The 16,106-nt window shown below is 37.4% G+C and overlaps 1 protein-coding gene across 2 annotated transcripts in view; it reads right to left on the reverse strand.

Annotated features, from left to right (window-relative positions):
* Window positions 1-16,106, reverse strand: part of SPTLC3 (serine palmitoyltransferase long chain base subunit 3) — a 78,272-nt gene that overhangs the window by 40,926 nt on the left and 21,240 nt on the right. Inside the window, exons 2-5 of one of the 2 annotated variants that reach the window (XM_069850135.1) lie at window positions 13,330-13,518; window positions 11,622-11,776; window positions 10,535-10,683; window positions 1,415-1,539 (exon numbers count right to left, since the gene is read on the reverse strand). In XM_069850135.1, coding sequence (XP_069706236.1) covers window positions 1,415-1,539; window positions 10,535-10,683; window positions 11,622-11,776; window positions 13,330-13,518 — 618 coding nt within the window. Of the gene's footprint in view, window positions 1-1,414; window positions 1,540-10,534; window positions 10,684-11,621; window positions 11,777-13,329; window positions 13,522-16,106 lie in introns of both variants that reach the window. The other variant, XM_069850134.1, reaches the window with a different exon arrangement.

Below are 16,106 nucleotides of genomic sequence, written 5' to 3' on the forward strand. Positions count from 1 at the left end.
TCTGCTTTCTATTACGCATCATGTGCTGTGGTTTCATTGCCTAAAGGACAATACAAAATTAAGTAAATAAATATTTTTGAAACACAGATTATGCATAGGCTGAGAGATACACAAATCTGCAAAAAGACTGATATGGAGAACTAACAGTAACAATGTACCATCTTGACAAGAAAATGTAGCTGCTACGCTTACTTACAGAAGAAAATTTAAAAGTAAATATCTTCAACATAGGACAATTACATTAATATTTATAATATATTATAATACTATATATTTATATATACTGAATTATTATAGTTATATTCTCTGTAATACATATAGTAATATATGTATGTGTCACTTATCTGAAAATATTCCAACTAAGGTCATATAGATCAACCAAGTGAGGGAAAACTGTTTTATAGTTGCACAAGGGACAAGTATCACATGCTGTTATGGAAGTCTGCAATTTCATAAATTTACCTTCATTAATTCTCTGTATCTATTCTCTTTGAAATTGCTATACAACTTCTCCAGTACCACTGCAGATAGAAGTGTGTGTTCGGGGCAGCTGAAGTAATTCTCCCTGCCCAAACCTTGTATACATGTATTTTAGAAGTCTCTTGCAAAAGCTAGATTCATCTTCAATAGTGAGTGAAGAAGTGACTTCACCTCTACACTTACGCTTCAGAAAAATCTTGTTCACACACCACACAGTGAGTTCATTTCGTCTCCACCAAAAGGGAAATACTGTTTCACACTTGCATGAAATAAAGAGGAGCTACCCACTTTCCCAGGTAACAGCACCACGTATCTGCTTGTTATGTCAGGAGCTGTGATGGACAGTACGATGGATTTTCCTGCTTTTGAGTTAAGTGCCCCAAATTAGAGATGAAGCCCCTTCAACACCAAATAAGAACCCAACTTTTATCATATGGTCACAACTTTAGACTTGCATTTGCTGCCAGCTCTCTTTGCAGGGCTGGCTGGAGATCTATTAATCAGGAATGCTAAACACTGTGCTTTCTCTTTGCAGAAAGTGGTGTAAAAATATCCTAACCATCATCTCTCATCACAGGCAGCGAGGCAATACCTCTGTAAGTAGCCCAAATACTTCTTCCCACAACACCTGCGACAAGGGATGCAACATTTTCTTACACTTTTGGAAGAAGTAACTTCATTAAGAGGAGTTAAATAGCCATATCACTCATCCTTAACAAGATGTTAGATGTGATGGCAACACCCAGAGCTAGAAAAAAAATGATGAAGGAGCATTTTAAGGTCACAAGGTCATCAGCTTTATGACTCATGCATTCCTGATATTAAGCTCTGTTCCTTGATCAAACCTTACCACTTAATGCATGCTCAGAATACTGCAACAACTGTTAAAACAATAAATAAACAGCTGCTCTATATTCCTTAAGGAAGTACTCACCTTCCCAACAAGGGCTGGAATATTCATTGAGTTAGTTGCAAAGCCCATGCCAAACACCATAGCATCTTCTACACCAAGGAACTTGGCCACAAGTTTCTCTAGTTCTACATGTTTGTCTAGGGTGCCTGCAGAAATAAGTAAAGTGAATTTTAAATCTCTTTAAACTGTGAAAGTCATTAATTCTAAGGACATAAAACGTACAAAAGAACAGGTTAGAAGTGTGTCATTAAGCTATAAGACATTAAGTTCTAATGAAGGTTTTCCATTTGTATCTTGTGCTTGTGAGATAATTTGAGAAAAAGCAAGGATGCAGACCAGCTGTAATTAATGCTAATAAATGCTGTTGCCGTTAAGGTAGCAAGATGGCTGCTTTGGGAAAGGTTCCTTTTTTTCCATAACAACAACTTTTGTTGCAATTCCTTGCCTTTTTCTCCTGCTTCAATGAGCGCAAAAATACTTCTTTTTTATAGGGACAAACTTCTTAGGCATTGTTGAGTTCTTTCTGGCTGTGAAAGCAAAGATGGATGACAACCCATTTCTTGGGTGCCTATGTATACGTACAAAATCCTTAAATATGATTTTACATGGGTAGACAAACAAAAATGTTCTTCATAGTTTTCTGCTTTGGAAGGTAAAAGCTATGTCATAACTCTCCTCTTTCCTACCTCTCAGCAGTCAAATGTAAATGATAAGGCAACACTAGAGAGCCTTCTTAATCCCACATTCCTTATCTATTATTAGTGCCTGGAGTCTCCAAACAAATAAGTTGCTCCAACTATTCAACAAAGGCAATATTTTTCCCACCCTGCTCACAATGGAGGATGACAAAACACAAAAGCCAACAAACAAAAAAGTGACGTTAAGGGATTGAGGTAACAAATAACTTCGAACAGTAATGAATCATCTCAACTTGCCAGCTCTCTAGTCTTTGGTTGCCTGGCTGTGCAATTCAGGTACCAAGGCAGAAGGAACTCTTACAGGTTGATCTGTGGGGAAGAAAAGAGAGTGGCCTGTGGATTCTGACAGAGCATTTCCCCTATGAATAAGGCTGTAAGCAGGGAATAGAAGAAAATATTAGGGAAGTGAATTTCACTACACAAAGTGGCGTCACAATAATATAGGCGAAGTGAATTACAATTCACGGGAACAAGAAATCCGTGTTCATTATGATGGACAAAGGGCAGAAAAAAGGAGGAAAGCAGAAGCTTAGCTAGAGTGTCTTGACAAGAACCTTGAGTCAGAAAGATGATCTTATCTTCACTATGAAGGAAAGCTCATTAAAAAAAAAATTCAAACACAAATGTCGGCAGTACAGTTTCAGCAACAGCACTAACTCAGCTAGTTACAGTGAGGTAGTGTTGTCATTATTTTTTCTCATTAAATATCCAAAGTAAGAATGGTATTTACTTGGAAGCAAAATGTGAAAAGTGTCATGCAGGCAAGTAATCCTCCAATAGCCAGAAAGATAAGGAGCAAGGATCATGTGGCTTCTGGAAAAATCTGGATTACATGGGCAGTAAAGAACAATAGTGTCATGATTTTGCACACAGACTTGCTGAGTTCTGCTAGACCTGAGTCAACTCCAGCAGAGCTTCAAGAGTTTCTCCACAATCATCGTTTGTATATACATTGAGCTGGGTTGTCTATGGTTTGTGCTCTGATAATTTAAGTAACATGAATCAGAAAATTTGGTTCTGTGGAATGTCCGGCAGATGTGAGCTGACTCTGACTAAAGCTCTTTGAGGATGACTACTTTTTGCATTTGTGGACCCTGAGATACACAACAATATGTGTTGGCTCTGCACACAGCTGCCGCCTAGTACCCATGCTCTGTGAAATGCAAAATCACATAGTGTATAAGAGTTGAGTTACTCACTGGAGACTTCTGTAAGAACCTGTGTCTTAACTTGTAAGCACAGTAAGTCTCAGGGTGTATTGCTATGGTTGTTTACATTTTCTTTTTGGAATTTTGGATCCAGTTAGTCTTCAACCTGGTTAGAACACTCAATGGCAACTGAGGGTTCCAGCATGGTCAGCTGCACTAGTGTTCCTTACAGATGTTATTTTGTCGCTTGGGGACTATCAGCACACAAAGAGAAAATGACATCTGAAATGCAAGCTTGAAGCCAACCAAACTATGATCACAGCTTGAATTAGAAGGAAGTTTGTGAAAGCATGAGAAACAAGCAGCGTGTGCTTCGCAAGGCAGGCATCTTAAGGCACAAGAAAATTGTTCCCAGCTCTTCCAGAGGTAAATCTGACACTACTCGGGTGGAGTTGAATTGTCTTTTATAATTGATCATATGTTTTCTGTTTTTACAAACAAGAAAAGCCTGACTCAATACAGATTATTCTGTTCAAGCATCTTTTAGATGAACTAGAAAGGAACAGCACGTTTATGACCTATTTTTTTTTTATTTTGTGATGGAGAAGAATAAGACATTCTGAAAGTGACCGACTCCCACTTCAGTTTACTAATCCTAACAGTGAATGTAGATGGTATTGTATATCACTATTGTCTACAAATCCTGGAATACAGACTGGAAGCACCGGGGATAGAGTCTACAAAACCAAAACCTGAATGACAAGGATCTGCAAAATGATCCCCATTTTAAATTACTTTGATTATAGTGGAAATATTGTAGACAGTAAGTGAGGTGTTACAGAAGAAATACAATGCACATCAGTACTGTCAGTGGGAGGTCCATGACAGCCGCATACATTGAGTAGAGTTGATAAAGCATGTCAGCTTGCATTTTCCCAGTTTTAAAGTAAAAGGAGTATTTATGTAATAAATTATGCAACTATTTAATCATATCAGAAGATGAATCCAGTATAGGTCAGTCCTTGGACATCATATAAACTGTACTACTTATATCTCTTCTCTCCACTGGAGGAGACAAGGGGTCAGATATGCTTTGAGGGAATGGGGCTTATCCACTAGTGTTCCCAGCTGGTCATAGCAACCACCCCAACAAGCACAAACAGCACTATGAGACGCATGCATATTTGGAACTCCCACTGGCACAAGCTGCTACATCTCAAGCTACATAATAAAGGTAGTAATTACACTGATCTTCATTAAATAAAACCTTAGCAGTGTGAAGTCAGGTTACCATGGACCTTAAAATGTCTTGTACTGTGCTGAATTCAGACCAGCATCATGAACTAGTGAATTACAAATGATATACTACACATATTTTTATTAATACACTGCATATATAGATACCTTCTATACTTGTCCTATCCATACATACTAAAGTTCTCCCCATACTCTACATGCTCTAATTTTTATGCTGCTACAGCTTGGTTTGACCTGAGAAATGATACAACTAATTAATGTACATCATCTTATTGGGAAAGATTTAAGTCAAAAAGAAAGAGAGAAAGCTACATGAAACTTTGAGAGACAAAATGGAATACTTTCTTTTGAAAGTTACTCTTTCTTGCTGAACAGTTGTATGCAATACAGTACAGCAGGTGTTACTGTGTTTCAAGATTATATGGGTGTTATGGAAAGTAAAACTGAAGAGCTTATCAGAAGTGGATTTTCACAGTGCTAGTCAGCTCCACAGATTCTCACAGTTTTGAAAGCAAATCCCCTCATTTTCAAAATGTGATGACCCAAATCCTTCTATTAACTTGTCACTGCGCTCTGGGGACAGGGAACCTGAAGTACATTGTGCTTTGACAGGCTTTCATAGGCTTCCCCATGCACTTGGATTGAAAGTTACTGTTAGTCTACTAGACACATAAAGATTGAAAATGTACTTCCAATAATCCACGCAGTTAATTATTTAGCTTTGATGCTTTCAGCTTGGACAACGCAGATTATACCACTGGTTAGTCTGCCCGATACAGTCTTTCAGGATCTTATGCACTAATGACATGTACTGGTTAAGCTGCCAACATTGGCAAGAGCATCTTTTAACAGAATTTTATGATTGGAATTCTGAAAACCAAAGAAGACAGGAAAATATCTGCTCGCTTTGAGTTAATCAAAAGCTGGAAGAATAAACTGCTAAGCAACAAGTCATTGAAAGAAAGAATAGATTCCCTTAACAGTCACTTCCACACATGACCAGCAACTGGGAATCCTATGGATCATTGATGTGACTAACCAAGCTAAATAAGAAGCATTACCGTATGAAAGTGACAGTTTTTCAGAGGTAATCTTAGGAGGGTGGGGAAAAAAAACACCTAAACTTCCCTTCACATTTGAAGCTTAAGGTCACAAACTCTGGTAAGATACTGTCAAAGATGAAAAAATAATATTGCTGAAACAAATGCACACTTTCACAAAAGCGAGATTGGATGAGTTATTCCTAGAAGGATGAAGAAACAGAAGATGTAGGAAGTGTATTATTTATTTACACCAACCAACAAGGGTGAATGTTGCAGTTGGTATCACCATCCTAAAAAGCCCACTGCAAAAGTAAGGCCTTAATTTGTAGAATGATACATATTGGTAAGAGAGAGAGGGAGGAAAGTACAGAGTAATGTTATGTAGTTGTCTAATTTAATGTTGCATATACATAAAAGAGCCCCAAAAGAAGTAGATTTTGAGGAAGCATTTGAAAGAAAGGAAATGCTCAAGCTTTCTTAATATTGCTACCAGCTGACAGAGCTTTCTTACCACAAAGATGCTGTGGGCATCAGAGGTATAATATTGTACCTGTGTAATTTACTGATTCTCAGAGAAGAGTAGATTTATTTTAACAAAACTTCCACTTTTGTTTGCTTTTTTCCTTATAAAATCATACGGCTAAAATCTACACTTTAAGTTCTGCCTCTTCATGCTAAAGCCTGGAGGGCAGCATTTGAAGTGCCTAAATATTTGCATGTACACAGATAATGGAGATATTTTAGGTTTCATACAGATCATACAACCCTTAGATACTCCTGATACCTTCAGTTCCTCCTGCTAGAAGAAGGACTGTCAAGAGCTTAATCATACTTTGCAAACATACTTTTGCAGTGATGAAATACCAGGAACAAACTTGACACTTTGATCATAAGTTGGATCAGTTATTTATGAGAGGGTAGGCAAAAAAAGGGAAAATTATGTTAATAGAAGAGGACAAATAAGGAAAATTTCTCATGTAAAGTCTTTCGTAATTTATATCATACCCTATCAGCAGCCAAGATTATGAAATATATATACACACAGGAATTCCCATTTATGTAGCCATATTTCTCCTTAAGCTCCTACTTGAAAACTATAAATTACAGGAACTTCGGTTCTTTATCTCTTTCTCCTAACTGAAAAATGGACCATTTATTTCTTTGTTTGTAGAGTATTGAGTTTAAAATGACTCCTGGTCTTAATTAAAGCTTTGAAGTGGAATTAAATAAAGAATGGCCAAATAACCATTTTTACTTTCTTGAAATGCTGATAGAAGTTCATATGAGGCCTTGAAACCTAACAGAAGGAAGTGAAAGGGATGGAGCCACTTTTCTAACTTATATGTTGACACAGGTTTTCTTATATGTTTTTTAGAAATTAGATCACAGATATAAAAAATTCTCAAACAAATAAAAAGCCCCACAACTGAGTGCAAATTGGTGTTAAAACGTAATCTCCTAACCGTGCCTTCCAGAATGAATCACCCTGCAAGCGTTCTGTACAGGCTCCGTCTTGTCTTTTGGTCTAAGACATAATCACAGGAGAAGGATTTCAAAAGACAGGAATCCGGCTTGGCTGCTTAAGTAGCGCTAATGATACCTTTGCTCCTGTTACTCACGTATATCATCTCCATAGGGAATACTGGTGAGTTGGATAAACAGAGCATTGGAACTACTAGCTGCTGCTGTGACAGCCCCATCACTGCCCTGGTGCTAAGGCTAAGAGTATTCTGTTCAGGATGTGATAATCTGCCTTATCTTAAAAGAAAAAAAATAGTGTAACATTACTAATTTTATAACCATCTGCAATTAGCAAGAAGGAAATAGTGTGAAGTAGCCATTTGCATATTTCTCCCTTAATATTGTTATGTTGCTTAGAAAAGGCCGACTACAAAGGTAAGAATGAGAGGACGGGCTCAGAGAAAAAACTTGTGACCCTCTTTTCAAGAGTAGCCAACTTCTACTCTAGCCATTAAAATACATTGATTTGCATAGGAAAAAAGGGACTTCACAATCAAGTTGTCATCCTTTTCACTGTATAGAGGGAATACTTGTTACTTCAAATTTATTTAGATTCCTCTTAGTATTGTTATTAAACCTTTTAACATTTTCAATAAAAGATTAAAATAAATAAAACATAGTATAGAGATTTTTATTGGAGGTATTTTACATTAAATACCCTAACGTTGTGCATATTTCAGTTACTTGACTAGCTGGTTTCCAGTTATTTAAATCTTTCAACATTTAAGAATGTTCAGAACCAATGTTCATTACTCTTACTTCATCCAGTTCAACCATTAGCCCAGCACCACCATGCCTACTAAACCATGTCCCTAAGTGCCATGTCTACATATTTCTCTAACACCTCCAGGGAAGGAGACTCCACCGCTTACCTGGGCAGCCTGTTCCAATGCTTGACCAGTCTTTTGGTAAAGACTTTTTCTAATATCCAATCTAAACCTCCCCTGGTGCAACTTGAGGCCATTTCCTCTCATCCTATCACTTGTTACTTGGGAGAAGAGACCAGCACCCTCCTTGCTACAACTTCCCTTCAGGTATCCCGGTTTATAATCTGAGCATAAGGACATCCTGAATCAGATAATAGTTTTGGTATTTCTAGTAATTATCAATGATCTCTCCCTCTGTATGTTGGCCAATGGCTCCTAGAGAGCAAGGGAGTGTAAAATTTTGGTATCTGCAAACCTCTTTGCAGTCAGTTCCTAGGACCTCCAATGTGGAGAGCTGCCTCCTGTGTTTAGATGGAAACCTTATATCAATATCACACAATGCTCTGCAGATCTTGTGGAAGAGACAATGAACAGCTAACCCTGATGACTCTTACATACCACACATAATTTTGAAGATTTCTATGACTTCCCTCTTTAGAATCTTCTCAGGTCAAATGACAGGCATTTCTGCCAATAGTTCTTCACCCAGAAGCTCTTTGAGGCCTTTGATAATTCTTATTGCCTTTCTCTGACACTTCCCAGTTCTGCTAAATGTGTTTGACCAGAACTCCACAGAGTACTCAAGGTGACAGCAAACCACAGCTTTGTGCAGTACCTTACTGAGGTTCTATGGTTGGCTTTCTGTTAACTTCCTAGTAATTTCTAGTATTTGATTTGCTTTCTTACTACTGAACATTAAGCCAACGCTTTCATAGAACTACCACTTATAACACCAAGATCGTACTCTTAAGGGAAAAGAGTTACGTTAGTTTTAAAAAAAGGAAAATATTTTTTTTTGAGATTGGAAGTCCCTCAAAAGCCTCAGGAATGTACCTCAAATGACACTATTGTCTTAATAAAATGATTTATTATTATTATAATTTAAAAAGAGCATGGAATTAAAAAATGGAGTGAAAAGCCTTAAATCTTTCTATGGAAAACAAATCTAGGAAGACCAGCCCTTTTTTTTCTCAGTTTCCTATGGTTTTGTGCTTAAACAAGAATGTGTACTCAACTGGCATGTGTGATACTATTTTAGAGAAAGCATGAACAGGGGTTTGTAGTTCTCACTGAAGTTAATTTCTGAACTGTTTACACACAGTCTTAAGTTACTTTTCTGGGAACGTAGAATAACTGTTTTACGTTTAGCAAGTTTTAGCTTCACTAAATTTCCTTAGTAAAACAGAGTTTTGTAACAATATAAATGATCATGTTAAAACATCCATATTAACTTATTCTGAGAGCAAACTACTTGCAACAACATTCTGATATGACAGCTTTTTTATACCCACTCCATAGTCTGCACAGTTATAAGCAGAGGAGTTTAGGTGGAAGACCACAAAGGGCGGTTTTATTATCATAAATTTTTTCAAACATCACTGTAATTGATTTGATTTGTTTCTTCTTTGTTTTCTCCTCTTTCTGAAATCTTCTCAAAGAATCCTGAAATAATCCTGCTCAAAAGGAGAAATCTATCACTACTTTGAGAGAGATCCTGGTAAAATCCTAAATGTGCCAGGCACTTAAATGCACATAAACATTCAAAGTCAATTAGCTTGAAATTACAAATACATTCAAGTGCTTCTTGGATTAGGACCCTATAGGCAATTTATAGCTTATAACTCACTGAATTTTTACATCAAACCACTTAAGCTCAGCCACACAGTAACAACAAAAGCTTTGAAATGTCATCTATCCAGGAAGGAAAACATTCTTTTCTGTTTTTCTAAGATGAAGATGTCAACTGATATTGAAAAAAGGTAAGAACTTTCATACAAATCCTTCCCTACCTCTCTCTTGAAAGTGTATGTGTATATAGAAGTTTAACTCAGAATTATTCAAATATGCTCAACCGTGAACCAGAATAGAGCTGAAAGGGCACAAGTGGTTATAAAAGAAAAAAGTGTGTCCACACTACTAATAAGAAGCTGTTTTCTATTAGGAATGCAAGGCTTTGTGTAAAAGTGAACAACTGAAGAAGATACTACATGCAGCCTACAAACAAAAGAAGCAGACATGAAGGTCATGTAAACTGAAACATTCAGATGGAGCCCTCCTGAATTTGTTCTTTAGAGGCACACTAGAAATGTCAACATTCTGCCCAAAAAATTTCGTAAAACAACAATATATTCTTAGAACATGGGATTAAAAGAATTATATAAAAGGTCATTTTACCAATCAGAACACACTGTATGTGGTAACTGATATAAATCTGTGATGCAATTAAATTTGCCCTAGAACAGTTCTTGAAATCTCAGTGTTTATTTTACTGCTCTTTAAAAGTAAGTCTTTTACTTCTATTGTTAAAAATCCCAGGTCACTATATGACACTCTTTTTTTCCTTTTCCAAAATCCAATAATTTTTCCCTTTTAAAAAAATCCTTATGTGATAATGTGATAATGAATAAAACCCAGTATCATTTTTAATAGGAAAAAAAGTAATTGTCAATATAACTAAAATTCCCTAAGTATCCAATTCCTTCAAGATATCTGTTAGAAAAAAGATACAATTACAGAAACGTTGGTGGCCATCTGGCTGTTTACTCACCCATTTCCTGTCTGGTACTGCAGATTCCTGTCCCATATTTTTGCAACTCTATGGTCACAGTTTTCAAAGCATTAACATCCGTTTCTGCAAAGCCGAGGTAGTTATAAGAACCCATATTGATTACATTCTTGATAATCCTTCCTGTAAACCTATAATTAAAGAAAATTATAAAGAAGAGTGCAACTTTCTCTCCAATCCCAAACAAAAAGAAAAGAAAAAACTTCCAAGTTATCCCACCAAATATTGCTCCACTGTCAAATTCCTCTTTGTGAACTTACAATATTCATATATATTAACATCCCAAAAGTTTTTCCAGCCTTTCTCTTTTCCTGACTAAATACTGCTTCTTGCACAGGATGTTTCCCAGATTCCAAGCTGTAGATAGCAGTATACTAGTATTAGGTGAAAGGATGCTTTTATCTATTTAAATAAACAAACCAACCAAGTACTTTATTAAGGAAAAATCTATAGACATCATGTTTTCAAGAAAATTGTCAATGGCTTTCACAAAGGCATCAATGTTCACATGCTCACAGAAATTAAACCCGAGGAAAATATTGTGGGAAACATTCTGATATATTCCAAATAAAATGAAATATAGTTAAACTATATATTGTCAATGTGGTGAATTTCCATATCTATTTAATTCAGTAACAGTTGCAATATACTGCAATCTTCAAGCTGTAAACTACTTAAAACTCACTGCCAAAGACTCATTACATAAATAACAAGGCACATTTATGCAATACAAGAAATTATGGTTTAAATCCTAACCAAGGGGCACAACCAATTTTGTTGTAATATTCTGACTAAAGGTCTGTTGTTATAAATGAAATGCAAGTTGTCTTACCGGTGTTGACACAGACAAAAAAAGCCCATTTGTGACAGTTCAGTCCCTACTATATCACATTTCCAAACAATATTCAGAAGCAAGGGGGCAGCATAGTACTGATTTCAGAAAAAAATATGCTGATGTATATTGATAGAGTATCTAGGTATGAGGCACTAGATTAAACCTTCTGTGCTTTCCAGACTTATCAGGAATATTCTTATGAAGCTTACAGCTGCAGAATATAAGATGACTCACCTAAATGTCCAGTTGTAATCATCTGTAACGCGTTCCAGGAGGTCAAACTGCGGCCCTGGGACACTGCAAATTGGACGATTCCAGTTATCTCGTATTCTCATATAGAGGTTTCTGGTGTAAAAGTTCTCAAAATCTTGATAAAGTGGCACAAAATCCTGGTTTGAAAACATGCACAGGGTTATGTTGCTAGGAAAATGTCTGCTTCTGTACCCAAGTCATTCCCATTAGGAAAACCTAATACATTAGCAAACAGAGAGCTATAACAGCCACCAGTTCATATGTCACAAACAACCCCATTCAACAAATATTTTACTCTAATTTCCTTGAAAGACAGTGCTGGCTTCTTTAGAGGTGGGGTTTTCTTGTTGTTTGTTTGGTTTTTTTTAAATGGTCAATAAGTTGCCCAAATATATAACCCAGTATTTGAAAAGTTGGAAACAGAACTATTCATGGCTCACACTAGGAGAATCCAAATGCTTCAAGTTGAGCATTTTGCTATTTGTGGAGCAAACTGCAAAAGTAGGATAAACAACTCATTATATTTCAGGAAATGCTGGATAAATTACATTAAAGCTTGTCCAATGTATTTGATCTGGGCATTACTGGCCTAGCCTGGACATGCAAGCAGTCAGTTAAGACAACTAATTTGATTGACAATTCATTTCTAGCTCTGGATTTTACTTGGAAATTAAAAGAACAATATGGAATCTAACCAAAGTTTTATATGAAACAGTAGTATGGACATAGTAGACACTGGATACAGTAAACTGATAAAATAATGTGGAATGTAGTTGCAAATGTGGGAGACTGGAGAATTAAATGAACAAGTAATTAACGGTGGGTGGCAAAAAGATTTAACCGGCGTGGTTGGAATCAAAACAGCTCAACAAACAGCCAAATCCTGAAGTGAATTGAAATGGATATTCCATGAGAATGCTCATAAAAAGATTGCACTATGATATTTCATTAATTAATGCATGCATCTTTGAAAAGGCAACTATTTTTGAACTTTATTTGTAAAAGGAACAGTAACGCTATTCACGTTTTTCCTCCATTATGCCAGATGTTATTGTAAATGATGGTTCAAGTTGCACAGAGGAGGAGGAGTCACAAAAAAATCTAAAGGAAGCCTGAAGGCAGTTGAGCTTGCTAAGTTGCAAGTTTCACTTAGAACTACATGGGATGAATTTTTTTCTAAGTCAGGACTCACAAGAATTCTGACTACATTCTCTTTGTGCACGGGGAATTATTCCTGAGTGCTCTATGACCAGCAGTTCAGCAAACAAGTCAGTCATTACAAAGATGTTAGCACTACTTATTGCTATGAAGGGCGAAGTAAGTCAGATGTGAGAAAGAAAAACTGGGGTCTAATTAAATTGAAGAGATGATATATTTAACAATAAGGCATTTATTATTTTTCTTTTTCTGTGGGTTGACTTAATACACAGAGACTGCATTTTTCTGAGAGTATTCTGACACTCTTAGAACAAGGTGAACATCTCTCTGGGTGACGATTATAATTTTACATATATATAGGTACATATTCAGTCATGTGTTTGACTATAGTACAGTGAATGTCATTCCTCTCATACCTATGCAATGTTCTTCTCTAAAACAAAAGCTGCCTGCCTTGTTTAGTAGGGTTGTAGGTAACTTGTAAGCAGGGGAAAACTCGGTTGTGGATACACAATGTCTTTTTCATACATACTTTTTGTTGTTGTCTCTCTGCAGCAATGTTACGTTTTTCTATTCCCCAGGCTCTCATAAAATCTCGCAGGTAGCCAAATACTGTTCCCACTCCAAAACCCAGGAAAGTAAGAACAGTCACATACATTGGTGCCTGTTCAAAGTGTTCAATAAATGTTTTTTTGTGCAGTGTTCCATTTGATACGCCATTCTTCTGAAAAATATAAATCAGAAACTTACAATTAATATATTTCATCTCATTAAAGCTTAGGACTTAGACCTTGAGCTAAATATTTTTCTAAAATATGCCACAAATGTGGAGAGACATTTAGACCTCATGCCGTGTGAACTGACGTAACCTATTCCCAAAGAAGTAGACCTTTAACACTGCAGTTGTTACTGAACACAAGTATCTTCCATTTTTCTCTCCCCACCATCTCTGTCCTCAGTTGCAGGTTTCTTCAACATCACTCCCTTGTCTATTTTGAAATATGAAACTTATGAAAGATTGGCAACATATGATTGTGTAATTGGACAGTTATTTCAAAGGTGATTAAATGAAAGCCACAATACTCTGTTCTTGTGAGATAAAGCTATGAAAAAGGGAAGGGTGGCATTAAAAACTCACCTACACTGGGCCTGACTCTGCTTCTGGAAGTCTTGTGTAACCCATTGCAGCAACTAACCTGTATGCAACAAATCCTGTCTAAAATAGGGCACCTTTACCATGAAGTTCGTCAGATCTTGGGAATTACTCAAACCAGCTCTGTCCTCACCCTTTTATTTCTGTTCTGATTTCACAGATGCTTTAAATATTATTTTTAGTGACTTCTTCCATGCTTTTAAGGGTATTTTTAAAGAAGAAAAGAATTTATGAAGAAAAGGTGAGGAGAGACACAAAGATATCTTCCTTGTTGGAATTACTGACTCTATTGTGAGCTACTTCTAGAAATTTACAACTGTGTGCTGACAAAATATTTTGCCTTGAAAATACTCTAAAATTTATGTTTTCAAATTAAACCAGTTACGTTTTTCAGTCGCTGTCTTCTCAAATCAACTTATATCCAGTAGGCTTATCAGATTATTCTTTGGAAGAGAGACACGTCTTTTATTTCTGCAAAATATGATGGCATTTACAGTTACTGTCTAGCAACAGAAAACCTGGCAATTAAAAAATATGAAAATGTAATCCAGAAAACAGTGCCCTCTGAAAGGAAAAAAGAAAGACACAAGACAATTTTGTGAGCCTGTTATAAAGCCAGACTGTCAATATATGAAGATCGTACGAACATATGGTCAAACTAAAGGGCAAGAAGGAAATGCATAGGCAGTAGAAGCAGGGACAGGTATCCTGTGAAGAGACTAGACACAGACTGGTTGTACACAGACAGGATCAGGAAGATTTGGAGCTGAACTTGGCATGGGATACAAAGTGCAATAGGAAGGGCTTCTACAGATATGCCAGCCAGAAAAGGAAGGTCAAAGAAAGTGTGTCTGTCCTTGATGAGTAAGACAAACTGCTGTTGGTACAACAGAGGAGAAGAAAGCTGGAGTAAACAATTTTTTTTTACAACTCACTTTTCTCTGGCAACCTCTCTTCCCACCCCTCTTGAGTAGACTGACTACAAGACAGGGACTAAGGGAATAAAGTCCCTCCCACTGTAAAAGAAGATCAGATTTGGGACCACCTGAGGAACTGAATATGTATAAGGACCTGGCGAGACGCATCCCAAAGTCCTGAAGGAATCAGCTGATGTAGTTGCCAAACCACTCTCCATGATATTTGAAAAGTCATGGCAGTTAGAAGTCCTTGGTGAGTGGAAAAAGGGAAATATTGCACATATTTATAAAAAGGGTAGAAAGGAGGAACCTGGGAACTACCGACATGTCAGCCCCACCTTTGTGTCTGGGAAAATCATGGCGCAGGTTCTCCTATAAGCTATGCTAAGGTACATGGAGGACAGGGAAGTGAACAGAGACAGTCACTATGGCTTCATCACAGGTGAGTCCTGCCTGACCAACCCAATGGCCTTCTGTGATGGAGTGACTACATCAGTGGACAAGGGAAGAGCTACGGGTGTCATCTGTCTGGACTTCTGCAAGACTTTTGGCGTGGTCCTCCACAATATTCTTCTTTCTAAATTAGAGAGAGAGGGATTTCACGAGTGGATGGTTCAGTGGATGAGCAATTGGTTGAATGCTTGCATCCAGAGGGTAGTGATCAATGGCTTGATGTCCAGATGGAGAAGTGTGACAAGTGGTGTCCCTCAGGTGTCCTTATTGGGACTAATTCGGGTTAATATCTTTACCAGTGACATAGACAGCAAGATTGAGGGTACCCTCAGCAAATTTGCGGATGACACCAAACTGAGTGGTGTGGTTGACACACTTGAGGGCCAAGATGTCATACAGAGGGACCTGGACAAGCTGAAGAAGTGGGCCCATGTGAACCTCATGAGGTTCAACAAGGCGAAGTGCAAGGCCCTGTACCTGGGTTGGGGCAATCCCTAGTATCAATACGGGCTGGGGGATGAAAACGTTGAGAGCAGTCCTGTGGAGAAGGACTTTGGGGTACTGGTGGATGAAAAACTGGACATAAGCTGGCAATGAATGCTCTCAGTCCAAAAGGCCAACTGGATCCTGGGCTGCATCAAAAGAAGTGTGGCCAGCAGGTTCAAGGGAGCTGATTCTGCCTCTCTACTCACTCTTGTGAGACTCCACCTGGAGTACTGCATCCAGCTTTGGAGCTCTCAGCACAGGAAAGACATGGACCAGTTGGAGCAGGTCCAGAGGATAGCC

Source organism: Phaenicophaeus curvirostris, chromosome 2 (assembly GCF_032191515.1).
Source record: "Phaenicophaeus curvirostris isolate KB17595 chromosome 2, BPBGC_Pcur_1.0, whole genome shotgun sequence".
Classification (NCBI taxonomy): domain Eukaryota; kingdom Metazoa; phylum Chordata; class Aves; order Cuculiformes; family Cuculidae; genus Phaenicophaeus; species Phaenicophaeus curvirostris.